Source organism: Triticum aestivum, chromosome 6A, assembly GCF_018294505.1.
Source record: "Triticum aestivum cultivar Chinese Spring chromosome 6A, IWGSC CS RefSeq v2.1, whole genome shotgun sequence".
Lineage (NCBI taxonomy): Eukaryota > Viridiplantae > Streptophyta > Magnoliopsida > Poales > Poaceae > Triticum > Triticum aestivum.
The window spans coordinates 532,015,132-532,024,814 of record NC_057809.1 but is presented as its reverse complement, the minus strand read 5'-3'; the positions used below and the strand labels follow the sequence as shown (position 1 = coordinate 532,024,814).

The following is a 9,683-nucleotide window of genomic DNA, read 5'->3' as shown; positions in this document are numbered from 1 at the left end:
ACATTTGTTTCTGATTTAGTAAAATACTAAACCAGTTTATTTTCTTTTGTCAATTTTTGTAGGAACTATTTGGATTGCTCCAAAACTCCCAATCAATTTACAGAATTTTTGGACATATATTATATATATAAAAAAAATATCCGAAGCAAATAATTATGCCTTAATTCCAAATGGCCAAATAAATATTTATGAGCTCCTGAAATTTTTTGTTAGAATTTTAAATCTGACCAATATTTTCAGACAGCAACATGAACATTTTCTTGGACCCTTTTGGAGCAATTTTTATCTGGGTTATTTCCAGAAATAATTTCTGAGGGTTTCACAAATCCCCATTTCAAATTTAAATGGAATTTAAACATGATGCACACATGACTAGCTAGCCTTGAGCATACCAGAACTAGGGATGTGACACATCGGGTTTTTCCGACGGAGCCGGCGGGCGTCCGTCTCCATTGTCATAAGCGAGCAGCGGTAGACCCATGGGAGGAGCCACTCGTCGTCATCGGGAACCATCGGCATCCAGCGGCGGCAGAGGCGGGAGGACTGTGTGACCGCCTTCGAGGCCGACGCCCTCTCACTAGCCCGCTGCCTCTCGCGGTGGGCGATGCGCACCTCAGATTCAGGTGTTCGTGTCGGTGGCACCGACGAAGCGGGGCACTAAACCCATGGCTACCCTTGAGGAGCAGAAGTTGGAGGGTTAGGTGGGCGGTGGCGGGCCATGGCCGCGAGCAAGCGCACCACAAGGAGCTTTGCGCGGTGCGGGACTAGCCGACTCCAGCATTGGCACTATGGTAGGGAGTGGCTAGGGACAAAGCATAGCCGTAGCTACCACTTGTGTCCACCCGCAAGTGCTTCAACGCTAGGTGGAGGGCCAAATCCTCCTCGTCACCCGCCGCACCATGGAGGAAGGCATCCCAATCATCACTAGTCCCACCGCCTCCATCACTGCTGGAGCTAGACAGGTGGATGGAGAGGAGGAGGGGAACGGATTGGGAAAAGGGAGGAGAAAAGACGAGGGGCAGAGCAAAATGAAGTGAGTTAGGGTTTGCTTCGGGTGGGTTTTTTGGTGGGACGGAGTGGGGTCATGGTGGGCCAGTGTGGGTTAGGCTGACATGGAGGACGCACTCGAGCCTCCCCATATCCACCCCAGATTTGGGTTGGATATGAGGGGTGTCGGATAGCCCTAGAGTTTGGGTCCAGTTTGAGGCGTTCAACTTTTTTGACCGGTCCGTCCCCCTGGGCGTTTGTGACCCGTTTGAGGCGCTTGGCTGCGGATGCTCGAAATCCCCTAAATGTTCGTCTTTGTGTTTTAAGTCCATGAGCTCAGAATGACAGCATATCAAATCTCTGATGAGTGAAAAATATGTTGGGGAACGTAGTAATTTCAAAAAATTTCCTACGCACACGTAGGATCATGGTGATGCATAGCAACGAGAGGGGAGATTGTTGTCCACGTATCCTCGTAGACCGTTAAGCAGAAGCGTTATGAAAATGCGGTTGATATAGTCTTACGTCTTCACGATCGACCGATCCTCAGTACCGAACGTACGGCACCTCCGCGTTCAGCACACGTTCAGCTCGGTGACATCCCGCGAACGCACGGTCCAGTAGAGCTCGGGGAAGAGTTACGTCAGCACGACGGCATGGTGATGATATTGATGAAGCTACCGCAGCAGGGCTTCGCCTAAACACCGCTACAGTATGACCGAGGTGGATTATGGTGGAGGGGGCACCGCACACGGCTGGGAGAGATCTTTGTGATCAACTTGTGTGTCTAGAGGTGCCCCTGCCCCTATATATAAAGGAGCAAGGGGGAGGCCGGCCGGCCCTTGTTGGTGCGCCAGGAGGAGGAATCCTCATCCTAGTAGGAGTAGGATTCCTCCCTTTCCTACTCCTACTAGGAGGGGGAAAGGAAGGGGAAGGAAGAGAAGGAAAGGGGGGCGCCACCTCCCTCTCCTAGTCCAATTTGGACCAGAGGGAGGGGGCGCGCTGCCTGCCCTAGGCCGGCCCCTCTCTCTTTCTCTTATGGCCCAACAAGGCCCATTAGCCCCCGGGGGGTTCCGGTAACCCCTCCGGTACTCCGGTAAAATCCCGATTTTACCTGGAACTCTTACGATGTCCAAATATAGGCTTCCAATATATCAATCTTTATGTCTTGACCATTTTGAGACTCCTCGTCATGTCCGTGATCATATCCGGGACTCCGAACTACCTTCGGTACATCAAAACATATAAACTCATAAAACTGATCGTCACCGAACTTTAAGCATGCGGACCCTACAGGTTCGAGAACTATGTAGACATGACCGAGACCTATCTCCGGTCAATAACCAATAGCGGAACATGGATGCTCATATTGGTTCCTACATATTCTACGAAGATCTTTATCGGTCAAACCGCATAACACTATACGTTGTTCTCTTTGTCATCGGTATGTTACTTGCCCGAGATTCGATCGTCGGTATCCCAACACCTAGTTCAATCTCGTTACCGGCAAGTCTCTGTACTCGTTCCGTAATGCACTATCCCGCAACTAACTCATTAGTTGCATTGCTTGCAAGGCTTATAGTGATGTGCATTACCGAGAGGGCCCAGAGATACCTCTCTGACAATCGGAGTGACAAATCCTAATCTTGATCTATGCCAACTCAACAAGTACCATCGAAGACACCTGTAGAGCACCTTTATAATCACCCAATTACGTTGTGACATTTGGTAGCACACAAAGTGTTCCTCCGGTATTCGGGAGTTGCATAATCTCATAGTCATAAGAACATGTATAAGTCATGAAGAAAGCAATAGCAGTAAACAAAAATGATCAAGTGCTAAGCTAACGGAATGGGTCAAGTCAATCACATCATTCTCCTAATGATGTGATCCCATTGATCAAATGACAACTCATGTCTATGGTTAGGAAACTTAACCATCTTTGATCAATGAGCTAGTCAAGTAGAGGCATACTAGTGACACTATGTTTGTCTATGTATTCACACATGTATTATGTTTCCGGTTAATACAATTATAGCATGAATAATAAACATTTATCATGAAATAAGGAAATAAATAATAACTTTATTATTGCCTCTAGGGCATATTTCCTTCAGTCTCCCACTTGCACTAGAGTCAATAATCTAGATTACACAGTAATGATTCTAACACCCATGGAGCCTTGGTGCTGATCATGTTTTGCTTGTGGAAGAGGCTTAGTCAATGGGTTTGCAACATTTAGATCCGTATGTATCTTGGAAATCTCTATGTCTCCCACCTGGACTTGATCTCGGATGGAGTTGAAGCGTCTCTTGATGTGCTTAGTTCTCTTGTGAAATCTGGATTCATTTGCCAAGGCAATTGCACCAGTATTATCACAAAAGATTTTCATTGGACTCGATGCACTAGGTATGACACCTAGATCGGATATGAACTCCTTCTTCCAGACTCCTTCATTCGCTGCTTCTGAAGTAGCAATGTACTCTGCTTCACATGTAGATCACGCCATGACGCTCTGTTTAGAACTGCTCCAACTGACAGCTCCACCGTTTAATATAAACACATATCCGGTTTGCGATTTAGAATCATCCGGATCAGTGTCAAAGCTTGCATCAACATAACCATTTACAATGAGCTCTTTGTCACCTCCATGAACGAGAAACACATCCTTGGTCCTTTTCAGCTACTTCAGGATGTTCTTGACCGCTGTCCAATGATCCACTCCAGGATTACTTTGGTAACTCCCTTCTAGAATAATGGCAAGGCACACATTAGGTCTGGTACACAGCATTGCATACATGATAGAGCCTATGGCTGAAGCATAGGGAACACTTTTCACTTTCTCTCTATCTTCTGCAGTGGTCGGGCATTGAGTCTTACTCAACTTCACACCTTGTAATACAGGCAAGAACCCTTTCTTAGCTTGATCCATTTTGAACTTCTTCAAAACTTTATCAAGGTATGTGCTTTGTGAAAGTCCAATTAAGCGTCTTGATCTATCTTTATAGATCTTGATGCCCAATATATAAGCAGCTTCACCGAGGTCTTTCATTGAAAAACTCTTATTCAAGTATCCTTTATGCTATCCAGAAATTCTATATCATTTCCAATCAACAATATGTCATCCACATATAATATTAGAAATGCTACAAAGCTCCCACTCACTTTCTTGTAAATACAGGCTTCTCCAAAAGTCTGTATAAAACCATATGCTTTGATTACACTACCAAAACGTTTATTCCAAATCCGAGAGGCTTGCACCAGTCCATAAATGGATCGCTGGAGCTTGCACACTTTGTTAGCTCCCTTTGGTTCGATAAAACCTTCAGGTTGCATCATATACAACTCTCCTTCTAGAAATCCATTCAGGAATGCAGTCTTTACATCCATTTGCCAAATTTCATAATCATAAAATGCGGCAATTGCTAACATGATTCGGACGGACTTAAGCATCGCTACGGGTGAGAAGGTCTCATCGTAGTCAACTCCTTGAACTTGTCGAAAACCTTTCGCAACAAGTTGAGCTTTGTAGACAGTAACATTACCATCAGCGTATTCTTCTTCTTGAAGATTCATTTATTCTCGATGGCTTGCCAATCATCGGGCAAGTCAACCAAAGTCCACACTTTATTCTCATACATGGATCCCATCTCAGATTTCATGGCCTCAAGCCATTTTGCGGAATCTGGGCTCATCATCGCTTCCTCATAGTTTGCAGGTTCGTCATGGTCAAGTAACATGACATCCAGAACAGGATTACCGTACCACTCTGGTGCGGATCTTGCTCTGGTTGACCTATGAGGTTCGGTAGTAACTTGATCTGAAGTTTCATGATCATCATTATTAGCTTCCTCACTAATTGGTGTAGGTGTCACAGGAATAGGTTTCTGTGACGAACTACTTTCCAACAAGGGAGCAGGTACGGAATGGGTCAAGTCAATCACATCATTCTCCTAATGATGTGATCCCATTGATCAAATGACAACTCATGTCTATGGTTAGGAAACTTAACCATCTTTGATCAATGAGCTAGTCAAGTAGAGGCATACTAGTGACACTATGTTTGTCTATGTATTCACACATTTATTATGTTTCCGGCTAATACAGTTATAGCATGAATAATAAACATTTATCATGAAATAAGGAAATAAATCATAACTTTATTATTGCCTCTTGGGCATATTTCCTTCAAAATATTCAAATGTGAGATTAATAATTATAATTTAAATATTACAATCTAACTAAGTTTTCAAATAAATAGTTTAAATTTGAATCCAGCTTTCACATATGTTCCAGTTGTCTCCTTCAATCACCCATAGATGCTCAACCAAACCTTTCTTGAACTTATTATGAGTTGACCGGTGCTAATTTTGATGATGCATATGAACAAACTCATCAAACATAGACAATTTCCAGTGTAGAAATTGGATACGATCACCCATGCTCTCAAATTTCATATCTCTGGGAACATCTTCACCCTCATCCTCCATGATCATGTTGTGCATGATCACACAATATGTCATCACCTCCCGCAAGGTCTCTAAATCCCATTGTTTACCATATTTATGAACAACAGCAAAATGGGATTGGAGCACTCCAAAAGCCCTCTCCACATCCTTTTTAGCTCATTCTTGTCTTTGGGTAAAGTGATATCTTTTTTGACCAACTGACTCAGAGATGGTCTCAAGTAATGTAGCCCACGGAGGATATATATCGTCTACTGATGGTGGCACATGTTCTAATGATGTCCACTAATAGTGTAGCTGGAAGGAGGAGCTTCTCCTTCAGTCAACTTAGCAAACAACGGAGACCGCAGCAACATATTGATGTCATTGTGAGACCCGAGCATGCCAAAGAAAGCATGCCAAATCCAGAGAACATGGAATACAAGTGCTTCAAGAATGATGGTTGGCTTCTTAAAATGGCCCTGATATTGCCCTTCCAAAGCTTTTTGGGCAATTCTTACATCTCTAGTGCATGCAATCAAGATATCCAAGCAAACCTGGTCACCCTCTTACATCGGACATTGCAAAGAACCTTTTGGTTTCCGTGAAAGTTAGTTCTCTCAAGTATCAAGGTCCAAACACCTCAAAAGTGAGGGACACTTCCCGCGCATTCGGCGAGCCAACGATGTCGGAGAAGTGATGGAATGCGGCCTCAGCCATCGCCGCCTTGCCAGAGATGACCTTATCACTGACACGAATCTGAAAGATATGGTTTTTCTGCTTACGATGAGACGCATGGATCTCAAAGAAAGCAAAGTTATAGTGTCCCCTTCCACCCCCCCCCCCTCGCGGAGCCATGAGAAGTGCACCCGTTGTCGAGCGATGGAACACTCAAGGGAGGCTAGCCCCAAATAAGCCATCTTCAATTTGCGCCGCAGCCATGCCTCCTCAAGCTAGAGGGGCCTCTTATCTTGCACCGCAGCAGATGAAGAGAGATATTGTCGATGGAGCGTGTGCTCCAACTTTGGCGATGGCGTGCCATGAACTTGAGGCGTGAGTAGATACGATAAAAGGAGTTCAGATCCGGCTCCTCGGAATCCCAAGCAGCAACAACCACCTCAAGGAAGCCATCCATCTTATGCCAGAAATGCTCAAAAAACGTGTGGGGTGGCTAGAATAGGGTACGCAATCCACAAGGAGGGAGGCAATGATCGGAGGTGGTCGAGGCCAAGCTACGCAACCGACAGTATGGGTGCAAGACCTCTCAACTTGGTACACAGAGAACATGGTTATTGTGCATGAGGGTGGGTTGTCCTGCTCGTTAGGCCGAGTATACAGCAGACTATGGAGGTAAATATCTCGTAGCTCCATATCAGCAACAAAACGACAAAACTGACTCATAAAACGGGATGTAACCGACCATTATTCGAGACTGGTAGCTTGTATACATGGACGGACAGTTTAAATATGGTGGAGATTGTACCACATATATGTATGGCACATCAATAGGAGCTAGTATAATCTAATGGGTTAGCCTGGCCCGCCGCACGAGCCCCCGCTGCTTCTGGACTTCTTCGATGGGGCCTTTCCGCGGGATCTGAGGGAGCACGCCCTTTTCCATTTGATGTACAACTCCCTGCACTCATCGCTGCAGAATGCAAATTCACCCCTGCAGAAGACAGACAAAGAAATTGGACCATCATGTCACAAACATCTCCAACGAATTAATTTAACCTTCTTTTATTGCAGTGAAGAAACCATGCATTTTTAGTGTTTATTTATTTCTTTCTCGTTGATGACAGATTGTGACAATTAAAGAAATACTCTACGAGCGTTAGATGGTAACGAGTGACAAGTTTATGGATCAAACAACAACTCATATGATTGGGCAATTAATGTTCTTTATTTATTGCGTAGCTTTGGGGAGTATATATGGTGTCTTAGACTCTTGACTAGAAAACTAAATCTAAATCCACCCCCTAAAAAAATATAAATGCATCCTAATAATTTTATATTTTGAGACAGGACATTTCATACATGATCCAGGGACCAAAATTAAAAGAGGACAAATTATAAAGCTATGAGCACCCCATGGATCAATAGTACATATCTCATTAGCAAATACATACGGAGTATTAATAATTAATTAGCATGGCAGAGCAAACCAAAAATGTATCGGCAACAAGTAACATGCTGAGGGAAAAGATTTGCATCGAACATTCCTCTAAAATACGGGAGAGCATAAGATTCATGCTATGAACCGCTTACACTAGTAGCATCGATGGGTTGCTTATACTAGCTAGCATTGAATCAGCATTACCTTTCAAGTGAACGAGGTTAGTCAAATTAGTACGGAGTACTTGTCTAAATTAAACATGGAGGGTAACAAATTATTACTATCATTTCATAAGTGAAAACGGATCCTGAATATGCCCCTCACATAAAACACGAGGGGAATCACGAAACCAACACAAAATCGTAAGCTGCCAGCAACATCATAAGAAGATTGGATCAGGTGCAACCTTGACGTGGAAAACGAACGAACGGCGCGGAATTCACATCGGAAAGCATCATGAGAGATTGATCGGATCCTAGCCAAAAATCACAAGGAAGCTACCGAAAAGGACAAAACTGAAACGCGAGGCCGAAACACGAGGATTCTACCGTACATTTTCCATGCTACGACGAACAAAGAATGGGAAAATAGTGACGCTGGTACCTGTAAATGTAGGCGTCTTCGCCGGCGAGGGGTTTGCGGCAGATGCCGCAGGCCGCCAGGAACGCTGCCGCCATCCACAGCCCGACAAAAGTGTCCCTCTTTAGATAGGGGGTGGCGCCGCCTCCAGCGCTCATCTTCACGGTGTTAGCCGACACAAAAAAGATCGGCGGCGCGTGTGCCTTCTTGTCGTCACCGCTCACCTGGCGCACCCGCCTCGCCGCCGACGGAATGGACGCCACGCTGAACTTCCGGCGCAGCACAATGCTCCTCTGCTGCTCCTTGAGCATCTCGTCGGACCGGGTCCGTGCCGAGCTCGCTCGCTCGCTGGTTCCCGCCCCGCCTTTGTCAATCTATATTTCAGTATGGTGGCCTTTGTGTCCCAAGATTTTGAGAGAGACTGGATGGTGGTGAGAGGGGTTTTGGGGAGGAGGAACGGGAAGGGGCAGGGCATAAAAAGAGGAGGAGGGGCGGGCACGTGAGCCGTCCACTCCCCACTCTAGACACCTGGATGCTTTTGATCTCGTGATTTATCATATGGAATTATAGCAATTAAGGCAGTTTGTTAGAGTTACCCTCGCGCCGCCCACATGTATGTGTGCGGTAAAAACATCCGGTCTCTGTTGTTCCATATCGGGCAATGGCTACTCTATGCTATACGCATGATGATTTGGTTTTGCTGAGGTAGAGTGAAAAATCAACCTTTTTTAGATAGAAAAATAAACCAACCAATGTGTGATATTTGGTGTTAAACATAATAAGGAAACACATTATTACGAACCAGATTGCTTTTTTTATTTAGTCGAGTTGTTTTATTTTCATTAATCTATATATATCTGGTGGCATGAAAGTTTCGCGGCGCCACATTATCATGCGAGATATGGGGGCTGCATAAGCCGTCGCTACACGTGACTGACCTAGGTCAAGGAAACGGCAACGGACTATCGACAGGGCTGCGGAAACCGTCAATGCGCGTGACTGGCCTAGATCAAGGAAACTACAACGGACTTTTGACAGATTTGTGGGCTGCGGAAACCGTCGGTATGCACTGGCCTAGATCAAGGAAACAAAAGTGGACTTTTGACAGATATGTGGGCTGTGGAAACCGTCGCTATGCACTGGCCTAGATCAAGGAAGCCGTAGCGGAGATTCGGTTGTGTTCACTCGAATATTTTTGGGGAGCACTTTTAATATAGGGGTGTAATGTGGCTCGATAGATCAACGTAATTTGTGTCTCACTTTTTTACTGGAGCACTTATCCGACACGTCATACATCTGGCTTTGAGCTAGAGTACGACTTTTGTTTTGTCTTTTGCATGCATTATGATAGATATCATGATGACAAACAAGGTTTATCTTACGGTTTATTTACATCAAAAGTCAAAATTATGCACCCTTTAATATTTACAACATCAAAATAATTTTATCTAGTCTCAACATGAAACAATTTATACGATTCTGTTTATTCGAATTTCAACAATACAACAAACACCATGTAGTACACAAACTATGCCTAAACACTTAGGCGGTTGTTG

At 44.7% G+C, this 9,683-nt stretch overlaps 1 protein-coding gene across 1 annotated transcript; it reads right to left on the bottom strand.

Moving 5' to 3' along the window:
• Positions 1-6,805: 6,805 nt before the first annotated feature.
• Positions 6,806-8,560, bottom strand: LOC123130930 (uncharacterized). Its single transcript, XM_044550721.1, has 2 exons — positions 8,152-8,560; positions 6,806-7,101 (listed from the first exon to the last, which is right to left on the bottom strand). Exons 1-2 carry the CDS (start codon positions 8,436-8,438, stop codon positions 6,963-6,965), a joined length of 426 nt encoding a protein of 141 aa, XP_044406656.1. The 5' UTR covers positions 8,439-8,560; the 3' UTR covers positions 6,806-6,962.
• Between the last annotated feature and the right edge of the window lie 1,123 nt (positions 8,561-9,683).